A 23,746-nucleotide genomic window follows, 5' to 3' on the forward strand; every position below is an offset into this window, starting at 1 on the left:
TGCTCCACAATCTTGACTTGCAGCACCCTCTGCTACTGTAGCTTGAAGCGGGGGGTGTCACAATACAGAACTGGTCTGCAAATGCCACCAGTTTTCCTTTGTTTCAAGGTTTGGGGGACTGTGGATCAAAGTCATTGTAACAAGACCCTGGAGATGTGGCAGGAGAACTTTGATGTCACAAAAAGCAAGGTCCTGGCTGCTTAAAAAAATATCCATTGCCTAGTTGGGACATCTCAATATGAGCCCCACTACTGAGGTTGCAAAGAAGTCTGGAAAGATGAAAAGCTGCATCAAGCTTGCTGGAGTGGAGTGTGTAGATGGAAGGAGCTTGATAGGTTTGGATATAGGACCTGGAATGCTGCTTTCATGATAGTCACACTGCAATGAAGCACTGGACCACTCGCCACTTGTTTCGGAGTACTGGTATAGAAGAATTATACCCCCTATTGCAAGGGAACGGAGATTCTGCTATTGCTCTGTGTTTGTCAGATAGCAAGCACTAGAAAGAAGCCACTACACAACCAGTTTACAAATTTTCATTATTTTATTTGACAGACATCTTTCTGAAGTGCAACAAAAGTTAAATCATACAGCAAAATTGCAAAACCGTCTTTCTGGGTTTTTTTTTTTTCTTTTTTTTTAAACACTGGGTGACCCTGGAAGGGGGAAGTGCATTATCACGATTCAGAAATGCCAAGATTTAGAGGTTACGTTTTGTGAGCAAGCTCCACTGCCTAGCTGGGACATCTCAATGTGATTTGTCAGGACTGTATCAAGGTTCTGCAGAAGAGGGAAAAACTGTTTTGACACCAGTTTAAGAAAACATAAGGAGTTTAAATTAAAACTCAGGAATTCTATAAACAGACTACTGAGTCATTCCTTAAAACATTTTATCTCATTTCCCTCCCAGTTTCCCCCATACCGGACAATGAGCAGTTAATTCCTCTTCCCACACTGATGGGATTCCCAGATGGTGACCCTCCCTTACTTGACAGCCTTCATCCCAGCAACCCCAGACAAAGAGCTTGCTGTTGCTATATCAGCACTAAGACAGATTTCTCTGTAAGGTTGAACAGTGAAACTCACTCAAGAATTACTCAAAGTTAGAGGCACCTTAATGGCACATAGTGTGTTAACAGGGCACGTTAACGGGGCCGTTTCAACTCTAGAAAGGTGTTGCATACAGATATAAAGCATGCCAAAGCACAGAGCTGGATTCTCATCTGCCTTCGTTCAAACCAGCATCCGGCGCAAAAACTTCTGGGAATGGCCACGCGCCAGAAGACATTTCGGCAACTCCCGTCATCAAGCGCTCGGCCGAGCTGAACGAAGCAAATGCTCATCAAGCTAGACAAAGAGAGGGAACATATATAGTTAACAAACTTGAAATTTAAAAATAAAACTGGACTAGGTGTAAAGAAGGGCTACTAGGATGATCAGGAGGCTGGAGAGCCCATCCTAGGAGAGGAGATGGAAAGAGCTTGGCTTGTTTAGCCTAGCCAAGTGAAGGCTGAGAGGGGGAAAATCTGATTGCTCTCTCTAAATAGGCCAGGGTGTGGTGGGGAAAACCACCAGAAGAGCTATTGAAGCTCAAGGACATTATTGGCACAAGAACAAACGGCTACAAATTGATCGTGAATACGTTTAGGCTGGAAACGAGAAGCTCCTCTGATGGTTAGGAACCAAGGGTCTGGAACAGCCTCCGAAACGGAGCAGTGAGGGCGAGCTAGTTTGAAGATGGAGACTGATAAGTTTACGTCCAGAATTCTATGCTGGAGCGTCTGTGAGAGCAGTGGACTGAAGGCTCAGAAAGGCCCTTTCCAGTCTGATGTACCGGAAGCAGCAGCTACAGCATGCAAGTGTAACCGTGCCCTCTACTGTTTAAATAAAAGCACTGTAGACAAACCCAAGATAACACAATCGCAACACAGAGGACAAGAGACCTCGTAGGACTAATTAAGGAAGTGGGGGGGAGGGGAGGAGAGGGCGTGGCAGTGCAAAGGGTGCATTTTAGGATCTAACAGACCAGGGTTCTAGCTTTGGTTCTGGGGATTGCATGCATGATTTACCAAGGGGGCAAGTCTGCTTTCATCACCACCTGGATTCACAGCACCTCAGCCAACCAGAGCCATGCTCATTTTCTGAACCCTTTTGCCAATCTTTTTGCCTCCCATGAATGCTCTGCCCTGCTGGTGGTTGCCAGCATAAGCAGAGTGGCAGGGAGCTTTACGATTTGCAGCATTACAGCATTTTAACACAGAGCTTTCCCAAGTGTTTCCTTGTCTATGTATATAAGCCGGAATGCAGCCATCTCTGGGGTGAAGCACAACAGCTGCCCCAGCAGTCAGCATAATAGCGGTTGGGATGGGGGGGAAGGAGATGAAGTTCTAACCAACCATAACGTGACAAGTCCTTGCTCTTTCGGGTGCCCCATCATATTTATAATACCCATGCCGAGGGGGATAGGACCATGGTTAAAGGTATCCTAGAAAGTCACATGCAGCAAGGCTCTGTTTATCCAAGGAGGAAGGGCTGAAAGAGGACTACTGGGATAGCCAGACCCACAAACTTACCTGTGCTATGTACAGAGCCACCGATGCATTCTGCTGTTCCTATCCCAAAGCCAACGCCTCTTTAATGGCTGCCACAATCTTGGAAAGCTTGGTGCCATTATCCACAAATCCATCCCCGTTCTGCCAGAGAGCAGCCAGTTAGCAAGGGGACAGCTGAACCCCCCCCCCAGACATGCCCCATAAGACTCAAAGAAGTCAGAGCATGAGAAGGCTGTTTGCCAGAAGCTGGGAATGAGCAACAGGGGACAGATCACTTGGTGATTCCCTGTTCTGTTCATTCCCTCTGGGGCACCAGGCATTGGCCACTGTCAGAAGACAGGATACAGGGCTAGATGGACCTTTGGTCTGACCCAGTATGACCGTTTTTATGTTTTAAAGCTTCTATAATTCTCCAGGGTAACACGGCCACTGATTGTGTCCAGAGTTATGCCCCCGGAGATTTCCACTCCTATTTAAGAGTATTCCTCAGTAAGACGCCTTCTACTCGGGCACTCATATCACTGCCAAGAAGCTGTGACAGGACAGCATCGCCAGGATCGGAGGGACAATGCAGTGTTTGAAAAGCAGCCTCGGAAAAACCTCACAGCTACTCCTTGGCTACAGCAGCGAGCGCAGAAAGCTTGTTTCTCCTGCTTGACCACCCTGGCTCACAAAGAGCTCAAACAAAATATTAGCTTTAAAAAAAAAAAGAGCAGATGAAACTTACAGCCCCTTCCCCCCTGCCAAGAAATATGGGCAAACACAACCGCTTCTAGAAGGTGTCACATACAGGACAGTTGAAGTTCAGCAGGCTCCTGGAACGTCCTTAAGCACACAGAGCTCAACAGTCCTGCCACCTCAAAGAGACACTTGACAGTGGAAGAACTTTTAATGTAGGACCAACAGCTCTAATCCCCCCACCCTCCCGGGCCTGCAGCATCAGCAGCTGCAAGAGCCAAATGCTATTTTAGCATCAAAGAGGTTTTCTAAGGAGCTGTATTTTTCCTCCTGTGAAGGTCAGCAGCGGTGGCTGCTAATAAGACATTTCAATTTGCCATCCTTGGTGATAAAGGATGCAGGTTTCATCCATCACTGAAATGCAGCCATCTTTGAGGTGGAAAATGCCAGCTTTTAGGGGAAGGGGCAGGAGAAGAAGAGAGACTAAAAAACCACAGCCTGTATCCTACTGCAACTGCAGAGAAAGTTTTAGAGAGTCAAGATAAGTTACTCTTATTGCAACATGAACAGGGCATTGAGTTAACACTTGCAAGCCCAGTGAGTGGGCTAGTAGGAGTTAGTGGCTGATATGTGTTTTAGGTCTCATCTCCAGCAGCACCGAAGGAAGAGTACCAACCTGCTGACCCACAGTGAGTGCTCCTTAGAAGCCCCCCCGATCCCTGTTCAGCCTGCAGATTCTAAGGGGATCATTGTACAAGCTGGTACAACTGTAGACAGGACTACTGCTCCAGCTTCAACAGCGGACTCTGGCTACAGATGTCAGCCCAGACAAGGCTCCCAGCCTTGTGCTCACAACATCTCTATGAAGGAGTCTTCCTGGATCATGCACATCGCCCGCCTTGGTGACTATCAGCTGAGCAGTTCGGTTAGGAACTAGATGGCAGGGGAGGAAGAGACCACTCACCATTTTTGAATGCACCAGTTTGCCTGCGATTGTCACTTCAAACCATCCTGTGACCTGAGGGGTCCCTTCGCCACTCTAAGCAGAGAAGAGGAGTCAGTCACCTTGAGAATGAAGAGCCCCGAGGGGGTCTGGGCTATTTTAAGCAGCCAGCTCTCCCCTTCATGTTAGTTTCTTCTGAAGATTCCTAATTCAACAGGAGTGCTCCCTACAGTTCTCACCAGAGAGGAGAATACATCTGCAAACAGATGTTATGAGCTTGATGCAGAAGTGACAGGGTGGGATTCTCTGGCGTGGAGTCATACAGGAGGTCAGACTAGATGATCATAATGGGCCCTTCTCTGGCCTTAGACTCTATTAAGTTAATTTGTATTCTAGAAGCCAGGATCCCATTGTGCCAGCTGCGGAACATATCAAAGAATCCCTATCCCAAACGAATTATAATCTAGAAGAGTATATATAGATTGAAGCGCACAAGGAAACCAGGACATGATACTAGATTGTCCAAACATCTTCAGTCCTGCAGGACTGTCCTCCTTCCACCTTAACGCTACTCTCCATGCTTCCTTGATCAAGGCTTCCCTTACCTCTACCACACGGGGCATGCTTTGTAAGCCAACCAGCAGCAGCCCAGGATCAGGTCAAAGCTTTCCCCATGGTTATGTTTGTGCCTGTTTGCCCATCGGAGAGGTTTAACCGCTTCCCCTGAAGCATGTGGCACTGGCCACTTTCAGAGACAAGATACTAGACTAGACGAACCATGGATCTGACAACTATGTTCCAGATTTATGCTGGACATGACATGCTCTTAGTCCGACAGTTCTCAGTCAGGTCCCACCAGATGAGGAGGGGCTTATTTAGAGCCTCCTGCATCGCAGATTCCCACTGAAGGCAACAGGAGTTTTGAGAGTACAGAACCGGAGCTTTAGAGGACACGGCCATTCCTTGGCTGTGCATATTCTCTGACTGGGAGTCAGACAGACACAAAAGTTAAGTGCTCTGGACAAACTGGACAGTCCTGGGATACTCACGATCTCCAGCTTGCCTGGGAACTGTTTTTCAAGTTCCTTCTTGAGCTGTTGATACTAGAGAGGAGAGAAGGGAAAGGCAGAACCCAGAGTTAATGCACTGAGAAGTCTTCGTCAGGACTTGCCCCAGCTAAATCTTGGCTCTGCTGTTACTTCACGCACCTAAAAAAACAGCTGGCAACAATACCAGCTAGCGAGCCAAGTCTCACGCAGCCAGGCCATGTGGCCTGCTGTGGGTACAGGAGCCCTTTCTACCCCAACTTCCTGCTTCCCTTTGCACCAATTTTCTCACCAGTGCAACTCCATTTATACCTCCTCATGCACAGGTTCAGACAGCCCAGGCAGCCAATTGGGGACCGAAGGGGGATGAAAACCCCAGCAGTTCTCGTTGGGTCAGGCTGGGGCAAAGGGTTGGGGACGCTCCAGGAGCAGATCCAATGACATGCTATGGCCCAACTTTCTCTGGAGGAGAACTTCCTCTCCTTGCAGATGGCCAGTAACTTGGACCAAGTGCTGGGAACAGGAATGGGATCCTAGAGCACATCAGTCCAGTTCACCCACCACCGCCAGAGTTATAACTCGAACTGAACCGAGGAACTGGTCGCTTACCTTGGGACTGTAGCCTCAGGCCCCGCTGCAGGGAGACAAAGAAGAATTATTTCAGCATCTAGACACTAACCAAAGAAGGGACAAAGGCTAAAATTCAAACAGGAGCTGAGCACCTAGCTTTCTTTAATCCCACCTGGACTCCTGCTATTTGAGATGAAGGGGAACGACATTAGGTTGAAAATAATACCACCACCTAGCTCTTCTATAGTGCTTTCCATCAACCGATCTCAAAGTGCCTTGCAAAGGAGCATCAAGTAGCTCCATTTTACGAAGGGAAAGGAACGTGTCCAAGGACACCCACGCAAGTTAGTGGCAGAGCTGGGAATCCCAAAACCCTGTCCAGTGCTCTGTCCACAAGGCCATGCTGCCTCCAGAAGTAGTAGGCTGGTGTCTTCTCTGTGGGACAAGACAGTAGATGGGAACATGACACCCTTTTTGAGGACATCTCCCTGGGTTTTGAGCATCGATGTTGGTCCACAGAAAGTGATAATTACAAATCACTGGGAGAGTAAAACCCCACTAACGATGCTGATTGTTGCTAGTTGTTTTCATTAGAAACTTAAGACTGAAGTTGAGCCTTCTTGCCATGCGGTTACTTTCATTGCATTTAGATTGTGTCAAGAAACAGTCAACTGCTGACTTTATCCGCAGACGCTAATTGCTATTATTTGGAATAGGACGCATATGAACTTTGCGCTCACACCTGCTGGTGCTGGGACAAACTGGCCCCCTAACCACCTTCTATCGGAGGTGCAAGAGAGCAACTGGCTGCTGAGAAAGAGCTTTGAAAGAGGGAAGTCATACCAGCCCTTCCTGTGTCTATTTTAGATGCACAGGAGCAGAGGAGAGCGCTTCCAGAAGTCATTCTAGTAGGCGTGGGAATGTAGAGTAGGAGGGTGCTTTTTGCCAGGGACAGAAACCTCTCAGAAGACCCCGAATGCTGTTCTGTAACACCGTCACAGAGCTGGCTAAGCCCTAGAGTCACAGCAACTAACTCTGCAGGATAAAACTATTTTATTAGCAAGGAGGTGAGATTCCTACCCCCCCCTTTTTTTCCCCTCCCCCCTAAACTCCACCCCAGCTTCAGCAGTCACTTCTCACCGCTGCCCCATGGGCACAGAATAACCCCTCTACTTCCACAGCACACAAGACTCAGTATCGCTCTGGCGCTTTCGTTACGCCGCGATAACCAGAGGATACACAGCTACCATGACTACGCGCGTTCTTGAAGACAGGTGAAGCTGCAAGAGGCGAGTTAGAAAGTTGAAGTCTATGGACCAAAAAGCGAGGCAGCTCAGGTCAGAGTAGCAGGAGATATTGGGGAGCCGTGCCTGGGGAGGCCGGACCTATAGGTGCATGGAGGGCTGTGGGTCATGCTTGAGGGGCATGAGTTGTGTATATGGGAGGCCATGGTTACTCTAGCAGAAGGAGGAGATGCAGATCAGCACAGAGGCACCCTGGCAGAGGATTCGCTTAGCAAAGGCTGCAGCAGGTCAGGATTAAGGTGTCTTGCACTAAGCAAGATAGATGCCGGTCTATTCCAGGGTGACAATACCCTTTTCAAGCTCTGGCTGACTGAAGGTGGGCAGAGGGGGCGTGTAAGCTGCCACTTTGCAGCAGAAGTACCAAATATAAACGAGGACTCGCCTGACTGCACAGAGATGGCATTAGTCCACCTACCATTCAGCCAGTGCGTGCTAGGCTGTAAGCAGCTTCATTCACCCTGTGGGATAGAAGCAGCGTAATCCCCTACAACACCCGTGCAGGTTTCTTAAAGAGCTCTCAGTTTAAGCCCCAAACAGCCAAGGTATCAGCCCAGTTACCCTCCAACCCGGTCAACTGATCTCAAGGGGGCGTTAAACCGGCCCCCAGCCAGACCATTCCTGAGAGGGCAGCACAGGGTCATTCCCCACAGTTTGTCCTGTGGCCTGGCCAGTAACAGCATACAAGGATTTACCCGAAGGGCCTGAAATCAAGAGAGAGCCTCCCACTGCCTTCAAGGGGCTTCGGGTCAGGACCACTAAGCAGCTGGGGCAAGAAGCGGGAGTTATCTCCCGGTCTCGCTGCTTTTAACGGATACTTTGCTGGATCAGCACGTTTCCTCCCCGGCCTGTGGAGCGTCTGCTAAAATACCCCGCCCCAGGCCAACGCAGGGTAGCAGATTGTGCGTATCTGTTTCAGAGCAGCAGCCGGGTTAGTCTGTATCCGCAAAAAGAACAGGAGGACTTGGGGCACCTCAGAGACTAACCCATTTACTTGAGCACAAGCTTTCGTGAGCTAGAGCTCACTGCATCGGATGCACGCATGGAAAATACAGTGGGGAGATTTACATACACAGAGAGCATGGGACAAGGGGTGTGGCCACCCACCCTGTAACCAGAGCGAGCAGGGAAGGTGAGCTCTCCAGAAACCATGACCCCGCCCTCGGCTCCGTTACGAAGTCCAGCAGGTGTGGGAGCTCATAAGTTTTACGGGACCATCTTCTGCTGGCGAGAGAGACGAGCCCCTAGAGGAGGCAACCGGCCCACAAAACCTGCAGCCTGACAGCGGCCAGACATTTCCTGCGACTTCCGTCCACACGCGCACCGCTTGTCCGGCCCCGAGCTCTGTCTGCGACCGTAGCCTTGCGGCCCCCTCTGCCCCCCGCTTTAAAGCGAGCGAGCGGATTCCCCGCTGCTCAGCCAGAGCCCCCCCCGTGTCGCTTAGTGGGAAGACAGCACGAGAACAAAAGAAGGGGGCGGCCCCTCTTCCCCTCCGGCCTGGTCAGCGGCCCCTATGCTGCAGCCGCTGTACGGACGAACGGCGGCGCAAACACGTTTCCTCGCTCCTCCCGCGGGCGGAACCGGCCAGCGGCAACAGCGCGGCCCGCTGCTCCCCGCCCGCGCTTACCAGTACACCACGCGGACTCGGAGAGCCATGGCCGCGGCCCCGGCGCGGGGAGCCTGGAACCTTCACACCGCGGGCGTTCGCAGGCGGAACGCTGCAACACGGCCGGTCCTTCCACCGGCGGGCGGCAAAGGAGGGGAGGGGACGGTTTACAGCGCCCTTGTTCCCCCGCACATTAAACCTAGTCCCCTTAGCTGCTCCCTCCGCCCCCGCCAAAAAACTGGGTTCGATGCAACCAGGGTTGTGTTTGGTGGGAAACGGGTGTAGAACCGATTGCAGCGGTCTGGTAATGGCGCATGAGACTCCCCCTTTCTCCTGCGCTGCAGTGGTCTGGCCCCAGGCTCGCCGCGCCGCTTGACGCTGACAGCTGTAATTAACAAAGGGGAGGCGGAGAAATTCGCTGGTGTTTGCGTAACAATCATTTTAATAACGCGCAATTACTTTAGGAAAGAAGTTTCTCCCTCCCCTACCCAGAGCTAGGACTTTGCCCTGAACATATGGACAAAGGTCCAGTCCCATAACGAAAGCGTTGCAGAGAGGAGCCTATACAATCCAGAGGCTAGGGCATTTCTTTGCAAGGGAGAAAAAGCTTTCCGGACTTACAGATCCTTAAACTCAGGGTTTCGAAAATGAATTCCCCACAACACCTGCTCCTTCCCCACAGGGCGATCAAAGTCAGACTTGTGCAAGAGCAGAATTCCTGGGCCAGGGCATGGGTGCTGTTCAATGGGCACACGCAGACCTTCCGCCAGTCCTGGGTTTGGCTTGACTGTCCTGCTTTGACCCCACAAATCGCCCTATCCTTTGAGGGCCAGGGAATCCTACAGCTGTCTCTCTCCCACTCCCTCCTTCTACCTTCCTCGTGGGCGAGAGGGCGTATCAAGGGGACTAGGATGAGCCCTAGCTGGCCATTACAAACCAGCAGATTTGAGAGCAGCCCTTAGGCTGCTCCACATTACTGAGGGAAATGAACGGGCTGCAGATGGAAATGTAGCATAAAGCCACATTTGTCACAGAGTTCCAGGCCGGAAGGGACCGCCAGATCATCTGGTCTGACCTCCTGCGTATCACGCACCACCAACACCACCTGCCTGCTAAACCCAACAACTGACATTAGTCCCCCTCAGGCATGCCAAGTTCATGGCAGAGCCTCTGACTGAACCTCGATCACCAGAGTCCCAGCCCAGTGCCTTAGCCACAAGACAAGCCTTCTCCTCTCTGCGTTGCATCGGCAGTTTGATTGTAGGTTGTCTGGGGCAGGGACCATATTTGAGCTCCCAGCATGCTCTTGGGTGCTATACAAACACTGCCCCACGCTCCATGGGCAGATCCAATGCCATTCCTGCGTCGGAGGGTACTTATATAGCCCATGGGAGTCAGGCACTTAAATACCTTTGAGGATCTGGGCTAAGAGACTTACCCACGGTCACACAGGGAGGCTGTGCAGAGCAGGGGATTCACCCCTAGTCCCAGGTGATCAGCCAAACCATTAGGCCACCCTTCCTCTCTGCCCAGGGGCAGGCAGGCCACAGAGAATTCCCCACTGCCAGGACCTGCAATCTGGTGGGCAGTAGCACGAAGCAAGATTTGGGGACAAGGCTGGTGGAGCCATGACTAGGCAGATCAGTCAAGCAATCCCCCACCCTACGGAAGGCTTTAGCAAGAAGAACAGGGAAACCCATGGCCCCAGTGCTGCAGAGAAGCTGGGGCTACAGCCACTGTTCCCTCTAAGCTGTGCACATGGGCGCGCGCACACAGATCCTAAACCCCGCGCACACGGAGAAACACCGCGCGCACAAAAATTTGCACAGAAGCACAACAATTTGCACAGAAGAAATTTTTTGCGCACACGGCTTGTCGAAAGTTTGTACAGAAGAAATTGTTTGCCCACACGGCCTGTCAAAAATTAGAAGGAACATTGGCTACAGCCCTACACCAGAGCAGGTGTCCTCCTGGGAGAGGGGCATTGCAGTCCTGGCACCAGGGTTGGTGGGGAGGGTGATGGGTTTCACATTCCCAAAGCCCACCTCATTAGGCTTTGAGCAGGCCACGCGAATATCACCCACCAAGCAGACACAGAACAGGAGGCAGGTGGCATCCGTGCCCCTGTTGTCACAAGATTAGCTTGCAACTCCGGGTGGAGAGGGGGCTTGGGGGAATCTGACTCAGCCATGTCCTATGCTAAATCAGAGCACCCTTTATTCACGGCATCATGAGATCAAACCGCCCGCTGGCTGCGGAATGGCTTTGAATGTACGGCTCCGGTGGGAATTTTCACAGGCCCTGTTTGCCCCAAGGGATGCCCTGGGTTGCTGAATCAATTAGGAGGGTGGCAAGCCCCAGCGCGGAATAGCCTCATCATCTACAGTGACCTGGAACGGTGACCATAAAACAACCCAGAGGTTCTACCCCCTCCTAGTGGAACTGTGGAGAATAATTCATTTCCTCCCCTTTTAAACTCAGCCTGATATAATACTCCATGCCCACGTGGCCCCTTCTGAATCCTCAAAGCACTGGGCAAATATTAGCCAGAAGAAACAGTTGCCATTGTAGGGAGGTGTAAATTATACCATCCTACATCAGCATTGCCAGCTCTTACCCTTTGGTCATGAGGCTTGGGACAGCTGGTGTTCTGAAGAAAGCCCCAGCTTCTGGAGTCAGGAGAATCTGAGCTCGTGACTAATAATAATAATAAGAGTTTCTAGCTCTCATGGTAGCAGAGAAAAGCTCGGAAACATGACCACCGTGTGCCAAAAAGGGGAGAAAGCGGAAGATGAAGTAGAGCTCAATATTTATTACTATTTTAAAAACAATCTCATGAAATCTCAGAAAGCAAAGAACAATTCCCATATCCAATTCACCACTTTCTAGATATCTGGTAACTCAAAAGCTCATACATCTACTTAGAATAAGCAAGATTGCCAGCCTGGATTTGAGCTGACAGGTTAGTGAAAGGGAGAGCCCAGAGCCTGGGGAAGAGGGCATTCGCTGACCTGAGGTCGGCACTGCAAGGAGCCAAGAAAGTAGATTTAAAAACAAAAATCCGCTAGCCGGACCCCTTCCCCACACTTCCAGGGTTTGATTTCTGAAAACAGCTGGGCAGCTAACCCCAGGCCAAGCCAGGGGAAGGAGTAAAGGGGTGCCAAAATCAAGCTAGCTCCACCTTTGATCCTGTAGTAAGGGCTTCCTTCCTGCAGGCATGGTGCCCCCTACCCCATTGGGGCACATGGCTCTGTCTCATCCCACCCCACTTTCCATCTGTGCAGCTCTCCTCGCTGGCTAGCCTGCCTCCCGCACCCTGCTCACTTCATTAGCCAGCTTTCCCTGCATCACAGGGTGTGCTATCTACTATGGAGGGGTGAGAAAGAACATTTGGCTAAAAACAAGCTGGCTAATGTGCTGCTCTCTCCAACGTAAAAAGAAAAGGAGTACTAGTGGGCTTATGCTCAAATAAATTGGTTAGTCTCTAAGGGGCCACAAGTACTCCTTTTCTTTTTGCGAATACAGACTAACACGGCTGCTACTCTGAAATCTCTCCAATGTGCGTCTGGCTTTAGCAAAGTATTTAATTAGCCTCCACAAACTTCTTTTCCTCACCTGCAGATTACAGTGATCTCAGCCCAAGAAGCCCTGGAATGTGATTCCTTCCGAGGACATGCTCAATTGAGCCGTAATGACATTGACTTGGTGTGCAAAAGAAAGTAGTAAGAAGAGCATGGAATGGATTTTACTAACACTATTGAGCTGCTTGTGAATGATTTCATGACTATACATATTGGTGACTTCTTTCTCTGAATGTCACTGTGATTGGCAGTGAAAGTCACTAGATTTGTCACTGGTCACTTTGTTTGACACTTATTTTCTCACCAGGCAAACCAAAAAGTCGCTAAATCTAGTGACAAAGTAGTGTGTGAATCTGATTAGCATCCCCATTAAGCCAAAGCTTGACTTTAAGCAAGAGCTAAAGTGCTGTCTTGAGGCAAGGCCTAAATACACAAGCAGAGTTTTTGTCTTAGCAAGATTGCAACAAACAACAACAGTGCACAAACAGTTGTGATCAGTTGCATCATCTGAGGCCTGATAACCTGAACACCCATCCAACACGGGCTTCTTTAGCAAATGAAAGGTTTGTAGGCACTGCCTTATGCGTTGATAACTACTAAATACTTCCATTTGCATATTGTTAAAAATACAAACCCAGTCCGGGAGGGAGAGCCGCCCCTTAAAGACCATTCTGATGAGATCAAACAAGAATTTAGGATTGTCTTCCCATGCAATGACATCATCCCAGAGCCAGGGTGCAACCCAAGGGATGATGTTACCAAACGAGTCACCTGGTCAATCATTTGTTATCATTCACAGCCACTTTTTATGGTGTATGTCAAAAGGACGATCACGGGGTGTTTCACCCACATCCAGGGAAAAAGTGTTCTCACTTCAATCATTTACTCGTGACTCTCCAAAGAGTGTCTATTTTCACATGTTATTAATTGATCCACATTTTGCATGTGGCTTCTGGTACAATTCACACACACACACACTCCATACATATACGCTACAAAATAGATTTAGGCACACACAGACTCACACTTTACCATTGCGTGCACTACAAAACAGATTCACACACTGTCTCTCTCACGCACACACATCACAAAACAGATTCACACACACAAGCGCTCTTATGCACAGAGTGTACAAGACCGATTCAGTCCTGAGTTGTGGAAAATTAAGGTCTTCCCTTTCTGTGGAAACTTAGCCAACCTTTAATCCCATTTTTATTTTTACCTTACACCGAAAAAATCACAAAACCCATCGAAGGCCTTGTCTACAATCAAAACACTACAGCTACGCTGGTGTAGTGCTTCAGTGTAGACCCTCGCTACAGGGATGGGCGGTAATCCACCTCCCAGAGACAGAAGAACTGTGCTGGCTCCCGGAAGTTAGGCTGGCATAGCTCTGGCTCTCGTGGGTTTTCCACACCCCTGAGCAACATAGCTAGGCTGATGCCAGTTTTCAGCATAGACCAGCCCGAAGGTGCAGCATTTTCAAGGAGACAAATGCCATGACAAATGTCTCTGCGCTGAACAAGTGATCTCCATACTCCCACCTCTCATCGAAGAGGGAGTGCGTTGATTACATGATAAGAACAGGAGTACTTGTGGCACCTTAAAGACTAACCAATTTATTTGAGCAATGCTTGGTTAGTCTTTAAGGTGCCACAAGTCCTCCTTTTCTTTTTGCGAATACAGACTAACACGGCTGCTACTCTGAAACTTGATTACATGATCTTTCCCTTCTCACATTTTCTGTCAATGGGGCCAGATCCCCAGCAGGTGTAAATCACGATCGCAGCAGTGGAGTCAATGGGGCCGAGCGTGACCAGATAGCAAGTGAGAAAAAATCGGGACAGGGAGTGGAGGGGGGGGGTGTGAGAGACGCCTGTATAAGAAAAAGATCTGAATATCAGGACTGTCCCTATAAAAATCGGGACATCTGATCACCCTAACTGGGCCAGATCCCCAGCTAGTGCAAACTGGGGTCCCTCCATTGCAATCAATGAGCTGGATCCCCAGCGCCACTCACTTCACTTCCATGGAGTTACGACAATTTATAAAAAGAACAGGAGTACTTGTGGCACCTTAGAGACTAACCAATTAACCAGTATGCATCCGATGAAGTGAGCTGTAGCTCACGAAAGCTTATGCTCAAATAAATTGGTTAGTCTCTAAGGTGCCACAAGTACTCCTTTTCTTTTTGCGAATACAGACTAACACGGCTGTTACTCTGAAACCTGACAATTTATACCGGCTGAGGATCTGGCACCAGGATCCTAAATGAGGATTTCTCTGATTCCTCTTGCCTTGAGCCGCAATTTCACTCCACTGGACGTTGGATAACCTTGCTTTTCATCACTCCCCCACCCACTGCCTTGCACATAGTTTTAAACTGATCAGAGTTGCAATTAACTTAGGCTCATGGTATATTCACCCCTATTGTTTGAAGCTCTGAAGAGGAAGGCTCCTCCTCCCTCTCCCTCCTCTCCTTGTGGCGTCTGCTGCCCATAAGCCCTGATAAGGTGTGTGCACAAGATGAAAGCTGAGAAGCTGGGTTTACCCTGAAACCTCCAGCAAAAGTCTGGGGTTTATGACAGTCACCAAAGCAAGAAAAAGAAAAAGAAAAAGAAAAAGAAAAAGTCACCTCTGAGGTCTCAGGACCGGCAAGTTTCACATGAGCTCTTGGGACCAGCCAGTTTAACTTAGTTACCAAGCCAAGTTCCACAGAGGAGCCGAAAAGGTTTTTTTAGCCATGGAAACCTCATGCATGGAAGGGTTCGGGCAGTTCATGCAGGTCACTCACCAGCCTTGTCTTCAGCCTGCGCTGGGACCTTCTGGCTTCTCCGTCACTCACTGCGTTTCTCAAAGCTCCATGAGGGGTTACTGCGCTGGGACGTTCCCAGGCCCTGCTGACCTACCAACCTACCACCAAGACAATTACTGCAATGGGGTCGCCAGTGGAGACTGGTACGGGCAGACGCAGGATGGACCGTACCCACCAAGTAAGTGAAAGAAACACAGATTATAGATGCTACAGCCTCTGGCCCATTAGAAATACCAGATCAATATCAGATCACCTTCCCCAGATGACTTGGCTTCAATGGAGCCACTCATCAGAGTTGAGGTGAACACAATTTGGCTCTGGAACTCAGAACTCTCTTATTTGTTAGCCTTAATCCTCACTGAACCCTTGTTGCACTGGGGCTATTGATTTAAATTGCATGATATGGCCCCATAGCATTGATTTTTGCTTGATCAAGAAGGCAAAGTAAACTCCTCTGGTTTAAAAAAAAAAGGACTTTTGATTCACCTGCCTCTGAGAAATGCACATTGATTTTATAACTCAGATTAGATAGATAGATAGAGGCAGTATATGGGGATAGATAGATTAGACAAGTGTGTGCATTAGGACAGATACAGTGTATGGGGATGGATAGAGAGATAGCTAAAGAGACAGAGAGATCTCAGATGCACCTAATTGTGAGTCCTCATGCGGCATGTGAAAAAATACGAATGAAGAAATATAAGACCCTGGATTGACTAAATTTAGCAAAATACTCCTTCAGGTCAAAGGGAGTTTTGCCCTGAGCAGAGGTGTCAGGATTTGGTCCTCCAGTTTTTAAGAACACCCCACATGTGCTGCTACCCCAGTTAACAAACTTCAGCCCAATACGGTCAGGCTAGCTACAAAAAGGAATTGCACCACTGAAGCCAATAGGCTGCTCACTTACACCAAAGGTTTAAATGGAGTTCCTTGTGATTTACACCAGTATGAGCAGAGAATCAAGCTTCCTAGCCAAGATCCTCAGCTAGCATAAATCAACAGTTGCCTTGACTTTGATTTACAGCAGTTGGAGATCTGGACGTTGGCATTAATAGGTTTATTGAGCGGTAAGTGTTATGCTGGGTACCGGATAGTTTGCAGGATTGTTCCTAAAACTCCAGAGTCCGTCTCTAATGGTTAGATTGCAAATGACTTGATCCCAGTCATTTTTTAAAAAGAAAATTCCAAACAATTAGCTGTTAAGTGAGATTTCTCCAATTCAATCCACTATGATCACTGATTTGTGTATAATTTATAGGAACGTTTAATTACCTGACCCAGTTTCTGCAAAATCTTAATGAAAATTAACATATGCACATTAACATTACATCATAAAACTGAAGATCTCACTTGGTTGAAGAAAACAGATTTTAACAAGTCCTCTTTCAAGAGGAAAACTAGCTCAAACATTAGCATTTTGATTAGCAGAAATCTACTCATGAAAAGCACTATATTAATTTTAACAAGGAGAGTAATTAACCATTGGAACAACTGACCAAGGGTCGTGGCAGATTCTCCGTCACTGGCAATTTTTAAATCAAGACGGGGTGTTCATCTAAAAGATCTGCTCTGGGAATCATTTGGGGGAAGTTCTCTGGCCTGAGGTCAGACTAGATCACAGTGGTTCATTCTGGCCTTGGAATCTATGAATCTATACAAGAGCTAGGTTTTATTATTAATCATTGTTATTAAGGTGGCGTGTTAACATGTACATATAAAGCAAACCCCCAGCAATATGTAGCAATCAAATATGGAAGCACAATTAATACAACCTGTAAATTATTAAACTGATATTCAGTGATCATATTAAACTTTAAGGGAAACTGATGTTGAGAAATAAAGAAAGAAGCAGCAGCAAATCAGCTTGTACTCCACCCAGCTAGAATATTTTGAATTTTTCCTGTCCGAATGTTTCCCCATTTATCTGATCCCCAGGAAACTGATTCTAATCATATGCTGCTCTGCTAAGTATATCACTAGGATTTATATAATTCATAGATTCCAAGGCCAGAAGGGACCTTTGTAGTCATGTAGTCTGACCTGTATAACCCATGCCATAGAATTATGTGTTCCCTTCAAAACAGAAGCCACAATTTGAGATCAGCTGATGCACAGTTTGGGTTCTCATTCTTTTAAAATCCTGTTGCTTAAAAGGCACGTATCAAGGTTAATTTCTCCCCTGAGGTTTATAATCTAGCTGCCATTTGAAACAGGAAAGTGATCAAGTTATTCCCTAGCTGAGCGGTGCAGATTTCCTAGGGCACTGGTGAGATATTTTGGCGTATGTGTTTGCGTGTGTCTCTTGCTGATTCAGGGTGAGAAATTAATATTTGGGTCAGATTCCAATCTCCTTCACAGCCGTGTGACTCTGGAGCAAACTTCAAAGAGATCAACAGAACAAAGTCGTATTTTACACCCATGAAACCAATAAGGGCGACTGTCAGATCCTCAGCTGGTGTAAATCACAGTCAATGGGGCTGGGAATCTGCCCCCAATCTCCTTGACACTGGCTAAGTAACTCAGGGTTTACCTAATAGCTGATACCTATTGCTGTTTACCTAAGAACAATCAGTTACTCATTCCCCCCTCCCAATAGAAACCCATCATGGCTCTATATTTAAAACCGATACTTAATATCTGCTTGTCAGATCCGGAACATTCAAAAAGGGAATCGAATTGGCTACCTGGAAATAATTGCCAGGCAGTTCAGAGCATTCCTTCTGGTGGTGGGCTGAGGAAACTGGATGGAGAGCATAAAAGCCTGTTTTTCTATCAGATACATGCCGTTCAAACAAGAATTATTTTGGGGAATTATTTATTATTTATCTCTGGCCTGTGTAAAACAGGAAGTCAGACTGGATGAGTGCAGTAGCCGCTTCTGACCTGGGAATCTATCATGAATCCACTGTCATCTCCAAGAGAACAAACTGTGTCAAATAATAACTCAGCACGTTTGCTTGTGTATTTCCTTACTTCCCCCAAATGCAACCCTATAATTACGTTTCCAGTCACCTCTCACACAGCTACATATGCCAGTGTAACATTGAATCTATTTGCATGGCAGGCACGTTTTGCTTTAAAATAAAACTCTAATGATACCAAAGTTGTTGCAGTGGCCCTTCTATAGTTTAAGGTTTAAACTAGCTTTGCTGTTCAACAGCCGGTTTTTCTGAGTGCTCTAAAATCCTTTCTACTCAACAGATTTAAAACAATTATTAAAAAACAAACAAACTTAAAACCCTAATATTTAAAATGTTACCATCAAAGCTTTTTTTAAAATTCAGTATGATTAGAATAGTGATTCCAGCAGTTCTTTTCGACTTTAAAAAGCCCAAGACTGAAAGTATCAGAGGGGTAGCCGTGTTAGTCTGGATCTGTGAAAGAGGCAAAGAGCCCTGTGGCACCTTATAGACTAACAGACGTATTGGAGCATGAGCTTTCATGTGAACACCCACTTCTTCAGATGCATGTAGTGGAAATTTCCAGAGGCAGGTATAAATATGCAAGCAAGAATCAGGCTAGGGATAACAAGGCTAGTTCAATCAGGGAGGATGAGGCCCTCTTCTAGCAACTGAGGTGTGAACACCAAGGGAGGAGAAACTGCTTTTGGAGTTGGCGAGTCATTCAGTCTTTGTTTAATCCTGAGCTGATGGGGTCAAATTTGCAGATGAACTAAAGCTCCGCAATCTCTCTTTGAAGTCTGGTCCTGAAGTTTTTTTGCTGCAGGATGGCCACCTTTAAATCTGCTAGTGTGTGTCCAGGGAGATTGAAGTGTTCTCCTACAGATTTTTGTATATTGCCATTCCTAATATCTGGTTTGTGTCCATTTAAGCTAGTTTCATTTCAGGAGTTAATGCTACTTATCCCCTACTTGCTGCTCCTCACCTCGGTTTCCCCATCTGTAAAATGGGGATAATGGCACCGAGTGACCTTTGTAAAGTGCTCTGAGATCTTGGGATAAAAAGCGTTACCCTATGCAATTGCCAAGTATTGCTTGGGTGGTGGATTTTTAAACAGAAATCTCCATTGAAATCAAGGCTTCATTTCTAATGAAAGAGGTTCCTGGGCTCCAGCCATTTTTTTACTTTCGTAAGTGACGCACCAAGCCCCGAGGCACTGGCGCTGTGAACTGCCGAGCTTGGCGGTTCTGGGGCTCAGCCCTGGCACAAATTAAGCCCTGGCTGAACCCAATGGCGGGATGCTTCCCATTGTCCTTGCTCCTTAGCTACTGGGAGCAGTTAATTATTATGCTACATAATTCTGATTACTAATTGAAAGTGATGTTGCCACCAGCTGTTTTTACATGAACTTCTAAAACCAAGGGCCCAGTCCTAGCTCCGGATCCACCTGGATGGAACCCAGAACAGCAGACTTGATGACACACATTGCCCCATCCAGTCGACATCATCCTATAGGGAGCCGTCGATTTCATTGGGGATCTGCCTGGGAGCAGGGGCCCATTGACAGAATCGGCACCAAAGTGACCCCAACTTTCTCGTTCCTTTCCCAGTCTCTAGGTACATGGGACCGCCTGGATTTAACATGCCCAGCACTGGTTGCCTAGGATATATTGGCGAAGCGGCCAAATCTACCCTCTTCCTCCAGAACATGTCCAGGCGGAAGAGGAGGGTGCTGTTCTCTCAGGCTCAGGTTTACGAGTTGGAGAAGAGATTTGAGCTCCAGAAATACCTGACTGCTCCTGAGCGGGAGCATCTGGCTAAGGTCACCCACCTGACCCCCAACCAGGTGAAGATCTGGTTCCAGAACCACCGCTACAAGATGAAGAGGCAAGCCAAGCAGCGGGACCTGGAGCAGCCACCTAGCCCAATCTCAGTGCTCCACAAGACCTGTGCCAGCAGCCCCATCACCTCCCACGTTGACTATGGCTTTGCAGATCCCAAGCTGGAGAATAAATCCACTCCAGAGGCCCATTACAATCTCCCCGGACTTGAGCAAGGTGGTCTCAGAGGCCAAGACCTGGCCATGAGCCCCAACACTGCTGCAGACTGTCAGCCCAAGGCCAGCAACAGAAGCCTCATGTTTAGCAAGTCGTGGTAGCTTCATCTGGGGGGATTATTTTCCCGAACCGAGATAATTCAACACAAGTTCACAGAACGTTTCGCACAATCCAAATCTCCATTTTTCCACCAAAAAATGTTTCAACTAAAAACAGTTTTCCCCAGTTCTAAGAAAGCCTGATGCACCTCATTTTACAGCTGGGGATCTGAGGACAGAAATGACTTGTCCAAGGTCACACGGGGAACAACAGAGGCAGGAATTGAACCCAAGTCTCTAGCCTTCACCATTCTTTCCCCAAAATTACCTGCCTGCAGGTTTGGGTGGTACTTTGGAGTGGGCTAGGCCATGGCTGCATCCGACATTTGAGGGAGCCTTCAGAACTGGCATGGCATACATAGCTAACGGTGCCTGATTGCAAAGGTTGAGAATAAAGACCCCAACGGAGCTGTTCACAACACACCTCCCATTTACTCCACTCTGCTCTCTCCAGGGTACAAAGAACACAACCATGAGGCATTTCTTTTTAGCACAGACGCTTGGTTCGGTGACTGCATGGCAGCGTTAGCAGGGGACAGCGGGGGCTAGCGACACTTACCTCCTTTGTAAAATGCTGGGTATTGCGTTGGTCTTAAAAGTGCCAGTTAGTTTTCACTGTTCATTTCGAAAAAAAAAAAAATGTTTTTTCCTTTTTAATCTCTGCCAAATTTTTCTGGATTTTTTTCATCCTGAAAAAGGCTAATTTGAAAAACGTTTTAGATAAAAACACTTGGGTTTCAAAAAATCAAAAAACAAACATTTGAACCCGAAACTGACAATGTTTGCTAAAAAAATTTCAGGGTTTTGGGGTTTTTTTTTTGACAAAACAAACAAACAAAGAAACAAACAAGCTCAATCTATTTACTTAAAGAGAAGGTGAAGGGGTGATTGGATTACAGTCTATAAGGATCTACATGAGGAACAAATATTTAATCTAGCAGAGAGAGGTGTAACGTTCTCCAGTGGCTGGAAGATGAAGTTAGAGAAATTCAGACTGGAAATAAGGCACGTTTTTAACAATGACAGTAATTAATCATTGGAACAACTTACCCAAGGGTTGTGGTGGATGCTCCATCACTTGACACTTTTTAAATCAAGACTGGATGTTTTTCTAAAAGATCTGCTCTAGGAATGATCTTGAGGAAGTTCTCGGGCCTGTGTTTTACAGGTCAGACTAGATGATCACAACAGTCCCTTCTAGCCATGGAATCGATGAAAAAAAACTAGAAAATGTTGGCTTAAATGAAAATTCTCCATTCAAATGTTAATTCTGGTCTAAAAGCCATTTTTATTGGGAAAATAAATGTTTTTTTGTTTTGTTTTTTTAACAGGCTGTAGCTTGGAGATCTACAGATGGAATGCACTGCATCAGAACTAGATATTACAATTCTAATATGATCACAGTCATCACATAATCCTTTTAATTGTACTTAATAATGCATTCCAAATCCATTTATTTATTCGCCTTTAAAGAAAAATGTAGAGATTGGAAAAAGCTATTGGTTATTTTTTAACTTGATCGCTTCATTTCTTAGAATAATACTGAAAATCAGGGACCGTCTAAACACTTGCAGTTGGAATCTCCCTGTGCACTCATATATATATATATATATTTCATGTCACACCTGTGTTTATATTTTATAACTTCTTTAGAGACAGGAAAAAGGCAAAGAGTTAAATAAAATATTGCTACCTTGCTTAAAAAAAGAAAACAATTCTGGTTGTATTTCTCCATTCATCCATAGGAAATACATTTTCATGCCAGGTATAATTAGCTTTTGAAACTCCTTGCCACAGGATCTCATTGAAGCTAAGGGTTTAGTAGAATTAAGAAAACCAAAGATCTGGCATATAAGTACCAACACCTGTATTATACAGGGGGTTGGAGTAGCCCAAATGATCACAGTGGTCCTGTCTGGCCATACCATTAAAACTGGTTGGAAAATGTTTTTTTTTCTCCATGGAAAATTGAGACAAAACACACACACAAATTGTTTTGTTTTCATTAAAATGTTTCAGGGAAATGTTCACGTTTTCAGTGAAACAAATTGAAAATAAAAATCTCTCACTTCTGAAATGTCGCCACGATGCACAATGAGAGTTCAAATTCACCCCCAGGCCAGGCTCCCTGCTGGGGCTACGTCTCCCATCATGCACCAATCTGGTGACCCTGTGGTCATTTTTCAGTGTCTGATTTTCCTTTGGTCCAAATCAATCCAAATCAAGGGACCCTGGGGTAAAATCTGTCCCTGTGGGAAATAGGTACCTAATGTGCTGGCCTCTCACCCATAGGAGTGTAAATCCAACCTGACCCCTCTAATTCTGACCCCTGCTGGACGGTGCTTAGAAAAGAGACGCCTAAGGGGTGGGTCAGGTATGATCGAGGACTATGAAATCATGACTGGTGTGGAGGAAGTGACTAGAGACGTACTATTTACCCCTTTACAGAACGCAAGAACCAGGGGTCACCTGATGAAATTAATAAGTAGCAGGTTTAAAGCAAACATAAGAAAACTCCTACACGCAAAGCACAGTCACCCGTGGAACTCATTGCTAGGGGATGTTGTGAAGGCCCAAAGCATAACAGGGTTCAAGAAAGAACTAGATAAGTTCCTGGAGGACAGGTCCATCAATGGCTATTAGCCACGATGGTCAGTGACGCAACCCCATGCTCTAGGCATCCCCACACCTCTGACTGCCAGAAGCTGGGAGTGGACAACAGGGAAAGGATCACTTGATAACTTCTCTGTTTTGTTCATTCCCTCTGAAGCTGCTGGCACTGGCCACTTTCGGAAAATAGGACACTGGGCTAGATGGACCATTGGTTTGACCCACTATGGCCATTCTGATGTTCATTTGCAATCCTGCTAATTTACACTCCACTCTGACTTTGCTACCCCAGCGGATCAACTCTGAATGGTCAAAGATTACGAGACTGATTTAAAAATAAAAAAACTCGGGAGATTTTTTTTTTAAATGAATTTTGGGATCTTTGTATTTGTTGCAGTTCCTTTCGGGGTGCTCAGGTCACGTTTCTAAGCATTTCTCTGCAACCCGGAGGGCTCGACAATGACCTTTGGTTAACAAAAGAAAAGAAAGCGGAGATTCTTAAGCAGTCACGTGACTCCAAGAGCTGGGGATCTGAAAACAACAAAATGCGGCGAGACTTACGAAAGCTGGTAGCGCTGCCCTTCGAGACCAGGCCCTTGTAACTTACCTGGCTGAGAGATCAGGACAATTTCTGCTGCCAGGTAAATATTTTGGTGTGTTTCTGTGTTAAGACCTGCTGTTATTTGCTGGATGCTGGAGAAGCCATGCTGCTGGGTTGAGTAAATACCATTCATGCCTTTAAAATAAATATAACGCAGGTTATGTACCTGCACCACTCTGTTCTCGCAAGCAAATATGTACCGAGGCTCGGGTTTGTGTATTATTACGCACTTAACAGTCAGCAATCTCTTCTCCCCAGCATGCGTTTTGGGATCTGATGCTACCGATTTGCTGAATTTCTGAAAAAGGGTGTTGCACAGAATCTGGCGGCACCTCAAGAGCGCTTTGATTATCCGCACGGTTCCAAGCACTTTCCTACTATTAAGACA

General features: G+C 47.0%; 1 protein-coding gene and 1 long non-coding RNA gene across 2 annotated transcripts; one reads left to right on the forward strand and one right to left on the reverse strand.

The window, feature by feature from the left end:
• Positions 1-525: 525 nt before the first annotated feature.
• LOC119564350 lies at positions 526-9,071 on the reverse strand. Its single transcript, XR_005223136.2, has 6 exons — positions 8,718-9,071; positions 5,829-5,853; positions 5,223-5,276; positions 4,195-4,269; positions 2,574-2,693; positions 526-1,347 (listed from the first exon to the last, which is right to left on the reverse strand). It is a non-coding gene; the product is annotated as an uncharacterized LOC119564350 (long non-coding RNA).
• Positions 9,072-14,513: 5,442 nt separating this feature from the next.
• LOC122463595 (thyroid transcription factor 1-like) lies at positions 14,514-20,772 on the forward strand. Its single transcript, XM_043534274.1, has 2 exons — positions 14,514-15,270; positions 19,603-20,772. The coding sequence occupies exons 1-2, from the start codon at positions 15,021-15,023 to the stop codon at positions 20,148-20,150; spliced, it is 798 nt and encodes a 265-aa protein (XP_043390209.1). The 5' UTR covers positions 14,514-15,020; the 3' UTR covers positions 20,151-20,772.
• The last annotated feature ends 2,974 nt before the right edge of the window (positions 20,773-23,746 follow it).

The sequence above is a fragment of the Chelonia mydas genome, chromosome 23, assembly GCF_015237465.2.
Source record: "Chelonia mydas isolate rCheMyd1 chromosome 23, rCheMyd1.pri.v2, whole genome shotgun sequence".
Classification (NCBI taxonomy): Eukaryota; Metazoa; Chordata; order Testudines; family Cheloniidae; genus Chelonia; species Chelonia mydas.

What these genes read in the sequence shown, in the direction of transcription:
- LOC122463595 (XM_043534274.1), top strand. Translation starts at nt 15,021, where the DNA reads ATGGAAACCTCATGCATGGAAGGGTTCGGGCAGTTCATGCAGGTCACT. An exon ending in GGATGGACCGTACCCACCAA is followed by an intron (nt 15,271 to 19,602) that starts GTAAGTGAAAGA and finishes TTCCTTTCCCAG; the next exon opens with TCTCTAGGTACATGGGACCG.